Raw genomic sequence first — 15,177 nt, 5'->3', positions numbered from 1 at the left:
TATTTCGGAAACTTATTTTGATCTAAGTTTCTTTTTTCAGAAGTTCATTGAAATTTTGAGTGATAAACGACTGAAAAAATCACTAGGCATTCTGCCTCCCCCCAAAATGGGGGAAAAATGTGATTTCCTTTTCAATTACCTCATCTTTTTGTCCTCCAAAATTGCAAAATAATATTTAACTTATATTACTAATATAAACAGAAAAGTTCCTGTTTTTGCTTTGGACAATAATCAAATTTTCAGACAGAACACAGTTATCTTTTATCCGTAATATGATTATTCCTTGCTGTGTCATAAACTATAGCCAGTTTTTATTTGGTAAGCAATTTTTTACTAATAATTTAGACTAACATACTCTAGGATTGAGTTTACTAGAGATGGAAAAATAGGTTGAGAAAAAAAGATTCTATTTAATTACTCCATAACTTCTCAATTTAAACTTTCTCACAGTTTTATACATATTAGCTACATTAATTTTATTTTTACTTTTTTCCTTATCCTTTCTCATACTATTAATAGTCTATATACTAATGAGACACAACTTCTCCAGACTTCACAAAACTTAAGAAAATCTGAGGGATTTTCAGTAGCAGTTTTTTGCTTCTTTGCAGTTTTCAGAACCGATGTCCTAGTATTAAACTACAAGTTAATCTAAAATGTATGGCATTTACTTATGAAGTAGATTTTATTTTTCCCTCTATAAGGTAACATCATACAAAAATATATACACTATTGAAGATTCCTGACCTAATTAAAAAGCTAATCGATATGATAGAGCAGAGAGTGGCATTCCAGGTCTACCCCATAGGGATTTTAGACTTTATTTGAACATTTGGAATCTAAACTCATGATCATGAACTCTGTCAACATACCACAGCAGGCCAGGGAAGTGTCTAAACCAAAAGGCATGGTCTCTAAGCAATGACCTGGGGTGACTTGCGTCACAGACTTGGCGATGGCAATTAGGAAAGGTACAACCAGTGATGTTGGGTGGCAACATCATTGTTGGTTAATACATAAATGAAGATTTTTTTTTTCATTTAAAAATATTTAATTAGAGTACTACTACTATATTCCAGGAAATATTGTGAGTGTACAGTGAGATAGAGTTGAATAAGATAGAAAAACAAACATATGAAAAACAAATAAGAAAAAGTCTGTGATAAATATAATGATTTAAAAAAAGGTTGATGTGATAGGAAATGACTGGAAGTGATACAGGGTTGATGGTGAGGAAAGATCTTTTGAAAGAGGGGCATTTCAACTGGGAATCAATAAAGAAGTCAGCCACAAAATGAGACGACCTTGGGGAAAGAGCTTCCGGACAAATGGATCAGCACAATGACCCTGAGGTGGAAGTGAACCGGGAGTGCCTGGGCATATGTGTGTCAGGATGATGTTTGCGAGGCTGAAATGAGATGGGCGATAACTGCAAGGGCAAGATGGCTTAAGGTCGTGTAGACAATGAAGGAGTCAGAATAAGAGCCTTAATGCAATGGGGTGCCCTGAGAATTTTAAGCAGGGAAAAGGCATGATCTGATGATTTACATCATAAAAGATCACTTTTAGCGCTGTGAGTAAAAGTGAAATAGGGGAGGTTAGATAAGTGGCTTCCACGAGTGTTATCAAGGAAAATGGAAGCAGATGGAGCAGGGGTATGTTTTTGGTGGTAGAATAAACAGGCTTGACAGATTACAGGAGAGGGAAAGGAAAGATAAATCAAGGATGACTATTTTTTGTTTAAAGCAACAAGCAGTGCCAAGAAGTGAAGATGTTGGGATGGGGGATGCAGAGTGTGAATCAATACTTCTGCGTCAGACGTGCTAAGTTTGAGATGCCTATTAGCCAACTGAGTGATTGTGAGTTCCGGGGAAGAGGACCAGGTTGGAGATTTAACTTTGGATACCACTGACATATAAATGGTATCTGAGCCACAAGACTGAGTGAGATTCCCCTTCCCCCTAGTCAGTGTCTGCTTTAACGAAAGACAGATAAACTAAAAACCTATGTGCAAAAATATTGTTTGGCAAGCATTCTACACGATGAAGATCCATATTAATAAAAACTGATGTCCTGTATAATAATCTTTTCTATTTTAAAGCATCTGAACCTTCTTGTTAGTTTTTGAGATGAGTGAAAAGGACCTCAAGAGATCTTCATAGCTGATAATACTCAGATACTTCAACACAGAAGCATAGCTTACTGAATGTGTTTCAGGATTTCTGTTCTTGAAGGATGAACATAATCAGACTTCCAGATAAGTGAGGAAGAAAATGAAAAATAACTAAAAAAACTGCTGTAATTAACTAGAAATTTGAAGCTTTGTACATAAGAAACCTACGTTCTTAGGAGTAATCTCATTGTTCTAAACCTCAGTTTATTCACTTAGAAACCAGCATGATGTTTTACACATTTGCAATCTGCCAATTTATTGGTATATAACATTTGAAATCCACTGAATTACAAGCTTTTAGAGGATGAGGGCCCTGTCTTATTCATATTTTGCATGTAATTCATAATTTGGTACCTGGCACAGAGAAAATGGTCAATAAATGTTTATTATATAAATGTTTATTAATGAATAATATGGATTTTTGTTATTGAGTTAGTTTTTGCTATTCTCTACCTTACTTCTCCCCTCCCCCCATAATTACAGAAGAAAAGAGAAAATTCTAGGTAACTAAAAAGAAATGTTATATAGAAAAAATACATATCGTGCAGAAATCCTATTGAGAAAAGCCAACAGATTCTAAGACTTAAAAATGTATTCTCTCAAAGAAACGAATTAATGAGTATATTAAATATACTAAAATTTGTCCAGAAAACATTAATCTGGAAAAGGAAGAAGGAAGCCGAGAAGGAAGCAATATTCATTGAATGGCACCTGTACTGTCTCACTCTATCTCTTCTCCATACTGCAGCCAGACATTTGAAATTACAATATTTGAATATTCCCTGCTCTCAATTAAAACCTTTCAATAGCTCCTCGTTGTTCTTTGGATAAAGTCCCAACAAGCCAAACAAGGTTCCATGTGATTTGACCCTGCCTGCCTCCCCAGCTTTCTGGCCCACTACCTTCCAGGACTAAGTAAGGTATTTGGGGACTGACTTCCTGAGGGCCTTTGCATGTATTCCCTCTCTCCTTCTCCCAGCCTAACTCCTGCTTCTCTTTCGGGTCTCAGGTAGAAGACTCCACACTCAGAGAAGCCTGCCCCAAGTTCCCAGACTACGGTAGGTCCCCATGGCACACATCCTTGGGTGCCACGGTTGTAATGAATTAATGTGTCACACTGTTACTTCTATTTGCCTTCCTTTTTGCCTTGTAAGCACTGGGAAGGCTAAGATTATGATCGCATTACTGGTGGGGGCAGTGCCTGGCATATCAGAAGCACTAAATTTATGACAGATGTCCAAATGTCATCAAATATCAAAAGATAAAATAAAATCCTCGTTACTAACAAAAGAGATGTCATTTACTAAATTATAACTTCCTTGAAACAATGTATACACTAATCTTACATCGCAATTTAAGTAAAATAGGTTAAAATTTAATAAAATATTTCAAAATGCAATATTTAATCTGCAATACTATAATTTCTTAAGGTAAATTATGTAAAGTGTATTTCTAACATTAATTTCAAGTATGCTAATAACTAGAGAAAAGCAACCCACAAACCTAAGATTTAGAAGCGGGAGTCAGAGCTTTGACAATCCTCTTGAAGCAAAAAAGAGAAGTCACAAACAATTATTCAATACATAAAGCAGTAATAGCAGGCATATAAATGAACTTGAGGTGGAGACAGGCTAATGCAGCAGGTAACTCATAACACTTTTCTCAGAGAGTCTTAAATAACTTGGTAATCATATGTCCATTGAATCCTTTTTAAGCTACAAAATATTTTAATTTTTAGTATGTTATCATGTGAAATAGAAATAATTAAGTTGATTTGTTACTACAATGCTATCTAGATGTTCGTAAGTATTTTCAGGTGTATTCTGGGCCCCAGCACCTCTGAAGGCACAAAGTGTTCTGCATTTCATCACAGATCTTACCATAGTATTTTGCAAAACAGACACATGCTCAGTACACATTAATAACTACCCAACATTTAAAACATCTCTTTTAAAGCTCGCTATAGATTTCATTATTCTCTCTCTTCACTCTCCTCTCCTAAACATGTCAATTTAAGAACCAGATAGACTTAAATTCTAAAAAGGCAGATTTTGGTAGGGAAAAGAAAATTATATATTTTTAGAATTGCAAGTTAATTCAGAAAACAGTTTAGTACTGTTTATCTTAAAAGAAAATAAAACCTCAAGAGGAAGCATCCCAACAACATAGGTCTGATAAAAGAGGATAAAATATAGTTGAAGTAACGATGTCATTAATTTTTTTGACTAAAGAGAAATTAAAAACAAACTTCAATATTTACTCAGGAAAATATTGCAAATTAACTTTGAATCCAGGAACTGAAGTAGGAAGAATGAGGAATAATGATGGATGTTGGTTGGTTTTTGGTAGACTTTAATTCTATTCCACATTTTCTGAGGAAGCAAAACTGAGGTCAGACCTGCTGTTCTCACTCTCTTTCCTAGGTGGCTTTTCTCTTTTCTCCATATACTATTTCTTTTCATTTTTCTTTTGACTTCCCTTTTCCTTAGCCCAGTCATCTCTCTTCCCAGGGTTCAGGCTGGATCGCTGATGTTTGTTCTACCTAATTTCCTGCTCTCTTAACTTCTAGGGAAGGGATTCAGACCCTTCAATTTCCTCTTTGGTTACTGTGCCCTGCTTTTGTTCACTCTATTCAACAACTACTGAGTGCTGACTATGTGCCAGGCACAGTTTAAGCTGCTGGGGATGCAGCGATGAACAATACAGATAAAGATCCAGCTCTCAGGGAACTACACTCTAGTAGGGAAGAGAATCAGTAAGATGCCATGTAGTAATAAATGTTTTGAAGAAACACAAAGCAGAATGTGGGACAGAGAATGACGGAGGGTGCTATTTCAGAGAAAGAGATCAAGGAAGATCTCTTTGGAGAGTTAAGATTTGACCTGAATACTGAACAAAGTGAAGGAACAAGCCCTGTAGATCTGGGAAAGTGGGATTCAGGTGGAGGGACTGGCAGATGCAAAGGCCTGAGATGTACAGAGCTTGCTTGGTGTGTCCCAAGTAGTCCAGCATGACTGGATGAAAGAAGGGAGAGAAGGGCATAGATGATGCAGGCAATGTAGCCAGAGGCCAAATCCTGAGGCTACTGCGAGCCATAGGAAGAGGTGGATTGTATGCTAAAGGTGATAGGAAGCCTCCAGAAGGTGTGAAGCAGGAGAGGAACATGATCTAACTTAGTATTTCAAGAGCCTCACTTTGGCTGGCTGGAAATAATTTGTAGGTGGGTGAGGGTAGAAGCAGGGAGACCAAATGTAGATTCCAATTGCAATGCAGAAGTGAACTGCAAGTGGCTTGGACTAGGATGGCAGTGGAAGAAGAAACTGGCAGATCCTGGATGCACTTTGAAGGTAGAGTAACAGGACATGTTGTTGAGTTAACGGTACAGTGTGAAAGAGCATCAGACATGGCCGAGCAGTAAATGGACAGCAGCCTCTAGGAGCCGTCTGGCTCAGGTTGAGTGGTGATGGGTGGGGGCGTGGTGTGTACTCAAGAGCTCCGTTTCAGACACTTTAGTTTGGATATTTATTTTGAGTGTCTCCATGTCATCCTCACTTCAGAATCACAGTCATACTAAGCTTCCTAAAATAAAATTCTCAGCATGTTATTACCTTATCCATAAACCTTTAGCAGAGTTTTAGAGCTTATTGAGTAAAGTTTGGACCCTAAGCCTGGAAGTCAAAGTGCTTCACAAAGACCTGTCTCCCCAACTGCCCTCACCTCTTGTTTTTCTGTATTCCTCATATGTCTGGGGAATAAGAGTTTATTCAACAAAATGTTTAGTGAGTGAATAAAAATATTTGTGTTCATCCTTCACCTTATTCAAGAGTCACACTAACACTAATCTCCACAATGAAGTCTTTCCCAATCCACTGGCCATATCACTTTCTCTAGTCTTTCCCAGTGGAATGTTTTGATGAGTGTTTAACAGCTCTCTGAAAAGCAAAGCCCTGATTTGTAGCATTTGCTGATATCTGTGCAGTAAATACCCCCACCACAGATGACCGCAAACCACCAGCATGATGTCCCTGGATACAGACTTGGAAAGACTGCTCGGCCGGCAGCTGTGGTCTGGTAGGAGCCTGCTCAGCACAGCACAGCTCCCACAGTACACTGACCAGGTCGTCTATGTGGTCATTTACTGCACTGTGACATTTATTGTAGGTATTTGTATACATATCTTCCTCCTATTAAGTCAAATTCATGGAGGGTAAAAATTGTGTCATATATTATTTCTTCCTTGCTCTAAGTAGGATAAAATACAGGTAAGCTAAGGCACAAAAACAGATTTGTGTTCACTTCACTGAGAAGTAGTCCAAATACGTGAAAATGCAGATCCTCTGATATCTTTTATAATATATGTTTCTGCCTAAGCCCTGGCGATTCAAATTCTATTTCCTGCTTTTACTCCTTTAATATCACTGAACCCCCAAGCCAGGTCTGCTTTCCCTAAGTGCAGAGCGGTGCTGGCAGTGCGGGGGCTAAGAGGGATGAGTGAGGCCACAGCAGTGAGTGGAGTGAAATGATTGTAGGGGTGAGGGCTGGGGGTGGAGGGTGTGAGGAATAGGGTTTAGCACAAGTCAAGCAAGTGGAAAGTGGTAGTGCAGATGTCAGAGCACAGGCTCTAGGAATCCATTCAAGAGAGTCATGAGAACAAGATCCAAAGGGTCTAGAAGGAGGAGTCCTTTGTCCATTACCAAGTTCCATTGAAAAGACTGCTCGTGCTGCTAAAATTTTTTGTCACCTCATACGTCTGGAAAGAGTGAAATCTTTCTAACATAATACCAACATTTACTTTAATGTGAATCCTTTGCTCAGTTATTTTCTGAACTTTCTTCAGGTGCAGACAATGATGAAGTGCAAAAGCTATATCCAGCTTATCTACAGTGATGTGTGTGCCCTATACATTTGAGAAGTGGGGAGACGGGAAGATGTAATTTTCGGAAATGGCCTGATGCCAGAGCAGCACACAATAGTTTTGCCTTTGTGGGCAATTAATTCTTGGCTATCTTGATAGTTAGGGTTAATCTGCATGAAAACTGATTTAAAAATTCTTTCTGTAAAGCTGGCAAAAATTGGAGCCAATATATAATAATTTATTTTATAATACATGAATCTAGAATAAGATGCAAAGCATTATGTCCTCTCAGGAATGAACAATGAAGAAGAGACAAAAAAAAGAAAGAAAGAAAAAGAAAGGAAGGAAGGAAGGAAGGAAGGAAGGAAGGAAGGAAGGAAGGAAGGAAGGAAGGAAGGAAGGGAGAAAAATTGAAAGAAGAGAGAAGCATGGATGAAATCTGACAATTGAATACAAGACAGATCAAAGAATAATGAATAAAATACTTTAATAGAAAATAGGTAGGAGAAGTGGTGGGCCCTCTTGACGGTGCCAAATCCAGTAAAAAAAATATCTAAGTTCAATTCTTTCTGATTGAAAAACAAGGAAAACCTTTAGGGACATTTTTCACAGTCATACAATTGAACTAGTTATATCTTCCTCGGTACTGAAAATCGGGAGCAGCACCACTCTATCCAGTAAAACCTGCCCTTCTAGGTGCCTAAGTGGTGCCCAACCTCTAGTGACGGTTGTTGTTTCCTTATTCTTACTTTTGTCTGAGTTTCAAGTTTATTCACAAAGCATACACACACACACACACACACACACACACACACACACACACACAGGTATATTCCTTTTTCAGTAACATTATAAATTATTATGAAATACCAGACCCAGATTGGCAGGACCCTAGTATTCTTGAAAGACACTACATGTATGTACCTATGTAACAAGTTAAGAAAATGTCAATCCTGTTTATTCGGAAGTTCATCATGATCACAAGTAGAAAGATAATGGTGGATTTCTAGCACTAAATTACTGAGCTGCTTCTTGCCCAAGTTCTGCACTGGCTTATCATCTGGTGACTCATGCAGTCAGTCTTATTTAATTACTGGCTTTGCAGAAGAATGCTAAGAATTCATAAATGTAGAAGTTGTGTAAATGAGTGAAGATGTGCAAATTCTTTTAATTATAGTGATAAATGCTCTGGAAATAAGCAGGCATGACATAAGAAGACAAAATTAGAAATACTACCACCTTTTGTTTATGTCATTTTGAAGCATAACAGGCAATATCCTATTGGTGAGAAGGAAGTAAATTGCTCACTTCTGGTAAGTGGTTTTAGGCAATTAGGATATAATTCATCAATTTTACCATCTGTTGCCCAAATGATATCTAATGGCTTGAAAAAAAGATTTTATACTTTCAAAAAGCAAGTAATTTTTAAATTTAAAATCTTTAATGTGTTCAGTTCAAATATTAAACCAAAAAACTGTATATTTTTCTCAATATTTAGGACTATATGTATAACAATCATTTAGCACAATTCAGAAGTTTATAAATTTTGTCCTTGATTTTGTACATTTTAAAAATTTTAGGGAGCACCCTTCTAGTTGCAAGATGGGATGCTGCCCAATTCATGAATCACTTAAAGCCAATTAGATCTTCAAAAATTTTTTTCAAGTTTATCCTATGAAAAAATAACAAAATACAGTGAATTAACACACAGGTTTATAATACTTCCCTAGCTAAAGAAAGTCCAGGAAAATGAAACTTCATAATGTAGACTATTAACTACCTGGCTTAAGAGATCTTCTACTTTCTTCTGCCATGAATCCCTGGCTGCATTTTTCTCTCGTTCCTTTAACTGCAAAAGTTGAGACATTGCTGACTTCTTATCCTCTTCATGTTGAAGCCTTAACTCTTCACGAAGTTTAGAACACTCCTGTCTAAAATAAAACAAATGCATTTAATTGGTAAAGATAATTGTTTTTCTTAATAACTGTAGTATAATTGTTTACATGTTTCCTAACCATTTAATTAATCCTCCTCAAAAGTCAACTCAGAATAAGAGTTGATTTTATAGTTAGGGACTATAAAGTAAATTGGTAATTAACCCAAGATCACAGGTTTATCAATTTATCAATGGCAGAAGAGGTACTAGAACAAATAAGTCTTCTGACTTTGGATTAGTACTGGGCCTGTTTTATATTCAAGGAAATGAAATCAGAAAAATGTAATCTGTATTCAAGCAAGAAAAAAATTCCAATTTCTCTGCTTCTAATCATGGGAAAAGTTCATTACAAATACTGCTACTACGTCTTTAACAGTAAGACAATATAAGTCATAGAATAGTAAAACATTTTCTGTACATCTGTATTGATAAGATTACACTACAAAGTTAAAAAAAGGAATGTACTTAAGATTTTCAGTCCATTTTATTTCTAAGTCATGAGCCATTCTGTCCACTCTGAGCTTCTCTTCTTCTTTCATGGAGACAAGTGTTTCTTCATGCTGTTGCCTTTCTTGCTCTAGTTCACCCTGAAGAACAAAAACTTTTCAATGGACACTAGTCTTCAAAAATAAAATGACTGCTGGTAATTTCAAATAAGTAGAGTGCTTGTACTATATCTTTTAAATTCTTACAGCACAGTAATTAATAGTGCTATCTATGACAGTTACTTGAGATTTTTCTAACAATAAAATATATGGTACACATTTTATATTTTAAATGCCCTTGTGTAAATTGTCTATTATTAAGGATTATAATTTTAAAAATTATTTTAAATAGTTTAAAGTCAACATAGTTAATAATCGTAACTGAACCTTCCATATCATGGGTATCCATTATTCAATGATCTTCACATGTACACACATTACATAGACATGTTATTCAAATGCATTCATATTCATATTCAAAAGTATGCTGTTTATTCAAAGCTTAAGCATTATAGCTACTGTGATTAAAATACTTATGAGAAGTTTAGGCTACTGAATGTTTTTATTATATAACTTGAAGCCAGTGGTCCATGTGTTTAGTGTTATGGTAACATGATATGATATATATGAAATCCCTCCAGATTAGCATAAATCAAGTGGCTCTCTGGAGCCTGGGGCTGGAGGTGATCTTTTCTGGACAACACTGGCAACCATCAGTCCCTGACAGCAGTGTAGCTATTCTTAGGGTACAAGAGAAGAACAGATGACGGTCCTTCCTTCTGTTATCACAATGACTCTGTCTGGATCACCCACTTGCTAACGTCATGTGTTGTAGCAGTTGTTGAGGGGTATATCCCAGATTAACGGGAAAGAAGCAAGTCAGTGTAGAAACTGCCATTCTACATTGTTGACCTGGCTATTAAGCAGTAAGTACTGAAAACTGAATTCGGCCATCTTAGCCAACTGTTCTTTTCACTAAGTACTCTGCCTCTAAGAATTACTGTTTCCACCAAAGGTAGCATTAAATGGAATAGACTTACTTAAGTGTGTTTCTTTTACTGAATACTAAGCACTTTATTAGGCATTATTGGGGTGGGAAAAGAGATTTAAAAAAACAAAAAACAAAACCCTTGTTCTTAAGGAACTTACCCAAAGTTGTGGTAAACTGTGATGCAGCACCTATATTTTCTCAATTAAAACTGTCCAGCAGCAACAGAAAATGAACAGTTGATAGAGTTTTCCTGAAAATTTTTATTATGTTCTATTATTTGATGAAAAAAACAATGTAACTATGAGCAAGGACTTTAAAGAACTCAAAATTAATCTATAAGTTTAATTTTCAGTGCCAGGATCGGGAGGTGGCGGGGGAAGGCAACCAGGATAAAATGCCCTGAAGGCAGGAAATAGGTGTGTAGCCAAGCAAGGGACATAGTACCATATCAAAACATGGTACCATATCAAAGCAATTTATATTCTATCAACATTCGTTAGAAATATCTCAACTGTTGATTTTTAAACACGTTTATACTACCTTATATTTTTATTGAAGTATAATTATATTAGTTTCAGGAGTACAACATAGTGATTCAACATTTATATACTGTACAAAACGATCACCATGATGCCCAATAATTTCTGTCACCATATTTACTACTTTAAGATATAATTTACCTATTATTTTTGACAATGGAAAAAATGCCTCTTAATACAGTTTATTTAGCTTTATGCCATAAAATGCTAACATTGAGGTTATAATCAATATGCTTGCTATCACCAAAATTATATATATCAAGTTGTGTATTATACTATATACTAACTCTAATTCTAACCTATTCTTTGTTACATATTAACACTCATATCACATAGCCACTAGGGAAAGGTAAACAGAAGGAAAAGAAGATTCAAAGAAAATCAAATAATCTGTTTATTTTGCCACAGAATTTAAAAATAGAATGTAATTAGTATTCAAAGTTTTATATATATATAATATAATTATACCTTAGATAAAATATAAGTAGAATTTTATATATATATATATATGCACCATACACAAGCTAAAAGTACTGAAGTTTCTTGTTTACATACTTTTGAAATACCATCAATCCTCAGCTAAAAAAATAAAATTTGAAATATTAACCAAAAGGCAACATTTACTGAGTGCTCGCTATTTTGCTAAGCACTGTGCTATAAATATTTTATCTCATTTAATTATTACAAGAGGGGTGTGAAGTATATTATTATCCCCCACCCCTCCTGCACTGTTCAAATGAGGAAATCGAGGCTTAGAATAAGTAACATGCCAGAAGCTACACAATGAGTGGTGGGTCCCAAATTCATACCCAACCAATGTGACGTCAAAGCCCACACTCTAAATCACCTCTCCGAAAAAAAGAAAGGTCCCTGGCTACTATTTCCCTAGATTTATGGATTCTTTTCTCTACTGTCAAAGGCAGTCTAAATATTTGCTCTGCTCCTTGAGAATGGAAAGGGGAAGACAAAGCCTTTCTGAAATTTGTAGTCACAGAGAATCACTTAGTTGCTATACATGAGAGTTCCAACTCTTACCAGTAAAAGAACTGTGCATACTAATTATTACGTGTTGAATTGGGTCCCCAAAACATATGTGGCAGTCTTAATCCCTTAGCACCTCATAATATGACCTTATTTGGAAATAGGGTCAGTGCAGATATAATTAGTTAAGATGCGTTCATACTGGAGTAGGGTCAGCCCTTAATCCAATAGGACTGGTGTGCTTATAAGATGTGAGGACACGGGAAGAATGTAAAGACAGAGGAAGAGATTGAAATTACGCTGCCGCAATACAAGGAATGCCTGGGGCTATCATGAGCTGGAAAAGGCAAGGAAGGAGCCTCCCTTAGAGGTTTAAGAGGGAGACTGGCCTTGACAACACCTTGGTTTTGGACTTTCAGCTTCTAGAACTGTGAGAGAATAAATTCCTGCTGTCTTAAGTCATCCAGTTTGAGGTACTTTGTTAAGGCAGCCGTAGGAAACTCATATACTAATTACAAGATGCAATGTGATAGTTACAATAACATTTAAACAAAGTGACTAAATTATAGTTTTACTTTGTTGATGTTTGGATTATAGCAAGATTATGAAATTACCTCAACATTTAACAGAGCATCCTTTGTCTCCTTCAGTCTGCTTTTAGTCAAGTCAAGCTCATTTTGAAGTCTTTCTTGGGAGTCCTGAAGACTAGCGATGAGTCCTTCCGCAGAGCCCAGACCTTGTTCGCTTTTCTTTACCAGATTTTGGAGGCAGCCAATCTGCAAGTAAACAAAGTACTTTTAATACACCTAACCTCACTGTAGTCAGTAACAAGTCACACTTGTTTTCTTAAAGTCTTTTCTTTAGTTGTAATTTTACTGAATGGATCTTTCTTGATGAATTTGGAAGAAGCACTCAAATAATCATGATGGCCTTCTTCTGTTGTTTTTTTGAAAAGACTTTATGATTTTCCTTTTTCATGACAACCATGTAAATAAATGGATATACCTCAAGCTTCTGGTTTAACAAAAAGAATTCCTGGTTCTATCATATAATCAAATACCTATAAAAAGGAATTGATGCAAGATTATATAAAGATTGAGGAAAAAAATTTTTTTTGATAAAAATACTTTTAAACTACTCTTTAAAATTGAATCACTCATATTTCATTTGAGCCCAGTTCTGCTATTTATAAAGGTGACAGATGTAGGTCAATATTGATAAACTGGGAAGTGTATCATAGAGTAAGCTGCGATTTGTATGTTTCCATAAAAATGTTGCCTCGTGAAATAGTTGAGTTGAATTTATAAACTCTTGAAATTAGGAGCTAACAGGTAATTTGTTAAATAAGCAGATTCATACCCTTAAATTATGAGAACTAAAATCAGCAAATGAAGTACTTTAAGTCACCTAGAAAAATACTATAAAATAAAAATTACATTTTTATATAACTGCCAAGCCTATTGAAACGACAAAAATTAAAACTGGTAATTTACAAATACCTGAATGTTTCTCACTATAAATACAGGCATCACAAATAAAACTATGAACATTCTTCTTCAGCCCCCTCTTACCCATAATTGCCTCTTTTCCCCACGTCCCACCTCCCTACACGTGTGGCCTTCCTGTCTCCTTTCCATGCAAATATATGCTGATACTATACATGTACATGCTGAACAATTCTGGTGATGGTAGCATTTGATCTTGTTAATATCTTTAAAAGGATGGCAACCTCAATACATGAGCTGGGGAGCTTCCCATCTTCTTTGTGTTGCGAAATATTTTCATAGTAAAGATTTACCTGTTTCTTGAAAATGTAGTAAAGTTCATCCATTAAACTGCTCTGGGCGTAGTTACCTCTGTGGATATGTGTTGTTGGACTATTTCATTTCTTTCATGGTTATAACTGGTTTGGTAAGGTTGTTCAACTACTTTGAGTCAGTTTAGACATTTAAATTTTCATACAAAGATATATTTTTCCTAATTTTAAAAATTTACTGGCATATCTGTATGTAGTATTCATTTCATTTACATGTTTTAAAACGTTCTCTGTCACCGTGTTTATGTCCCCTTTCTCTATTCTATATTGCTTACTTGTATCTTCTCTACTTTTTCTGTTGCTCTTACTTGCCATAAATGTGTATTATGGTAGTGAATGGATAAATGTAAGGAAAGTGGTTATAACCGGCTTGAAAGAATATTGAACTCAGCAGAAAATCTAGTTTCAAGTTCTGGGTTTGTCTCTGTAAAATAGAAGTAATAAGACCTACCTCACAGAGTTATTATAATAACTAAGTTCAAGGATAAATGGGAACAGATTGTTCAACTAGAAAGCAACATATAAATATTAGGTACCAATCAATAAGGAAAGGACACCCAAATTTATCAACACGAGAAGAATTTTCTTCCACAAACCAGAAAATTTTCTGATAAATAAGAGTTATATGTACAAATGCAATACATGAAAAAACTTACAAAGAACAGGATTGGTTACTACATAAATAATTAAAGAGAGGGTCTATTCAAGAAACTAAGAATCTAGAGACAGAACAAATATGTTTGTTTAGGCAAAAACTTTAAAATTCTGCCCAATTAAATAAGGAAATAACAAGTGATGAAAATAACAGATTAAAGTTTGTTTTCTAAAATGGAATAAAAATGAGTATGTGTAGAACACATCTGTTGTCTCCCAATATCAAAATCTCCTTTTGTAATCTGGGGAATCCACCCTGCTTCCCTATTGGTCTCAGTAGGGCTTCAAACCAAACTCCAAGACTGAAATGATTCATCCAAATGTAAACCAATACGGTTGTCTGATGCTAACATTACCCTTGAGTTATTTGATTCAATAAATTTCTATAGGGCAGTTTGAGTTGGGATTTCTATCATGCTTTTCAACAGAGATCAATACTCAGATTACCCTTGAGAACGTGCATACTGAGGGAATGCAGAAGTAGAAAGTTTCTCCAGGAACATCTATCCATGCTTGTTCTTCTCTTATCCATTCCCTTGCAACATAGTCATTTTTTAATAAAGTACAAACATGGACATGAACATAAGCCCCGCCCCCAAGCAAGCATCCACATATTTTACTGAGCATCTTCCAAATGCTTCCCGTTTCCCTTAGGATAACACCCAAAAACATTTGTGGGACTTTCAAGGCCTCTACAGCACAGCTCCTGTCTCTCTCCAGCCTTAACTTGACAACTCTTCACCATCC

At 35.8% G+C, this 15,177-nt stretch overlaps 1 protein-coding gene across 12 annotated transcripts in view; it reads right to left on the bottom strand.

The window, feature by feature from the left end:
• FAM184A (family with sequence similarity 184 member A) overlaps positions 1-15,177 on the bottom strand; it is a 100,296-nt gene that overhangs the window by 31,664 nt on the left and 53,455 nt on the right. For all 12 annotated transcript variants that reach the window (XR_016020191.1, XM_074333503.2, XM_019740984.3 and 9 more), the window contains 3 exons: positions 12,575-12,736; positions 9,430-9,551; positions 8,809-8,959 (listed from right to left, as the gene is read on the bottom strand). Coding sequence is in view for 11 of the 12 variants with exons in the window: in XM_074333503.2 (XP_074189604.1) it covers positions 8,809-8,959; positions 9,430-9,551; positions 12,575-12,736 (435 nt within the window). In the remaining variant the exon portion in view is untranslated. The remainder of the gene's footprint in view (positions 1-8,808; positions 8,960-9,429; positions 9,552-12,574; positions 12,737-15,177) is intronic.

The sequence above is a fragment of the Rhinolophus sinicus genome, chromosome 2 (assembly GCF_057876585.1).
Source record: "Rhinolophus sinicus isolate RSI-liver-muscle chromosome 2, RSI-T2T, whole genome shotgun sequence".
NCBI lineage: Eukaryota > Metazoa > Chordata > Mammalia > Chiroptera > Rhinolophidae > Rhinolophus > Rhinolophus sinicus.
This window is presented reverse-complemented; position numbering and strand designations above follow the sequence as displayed.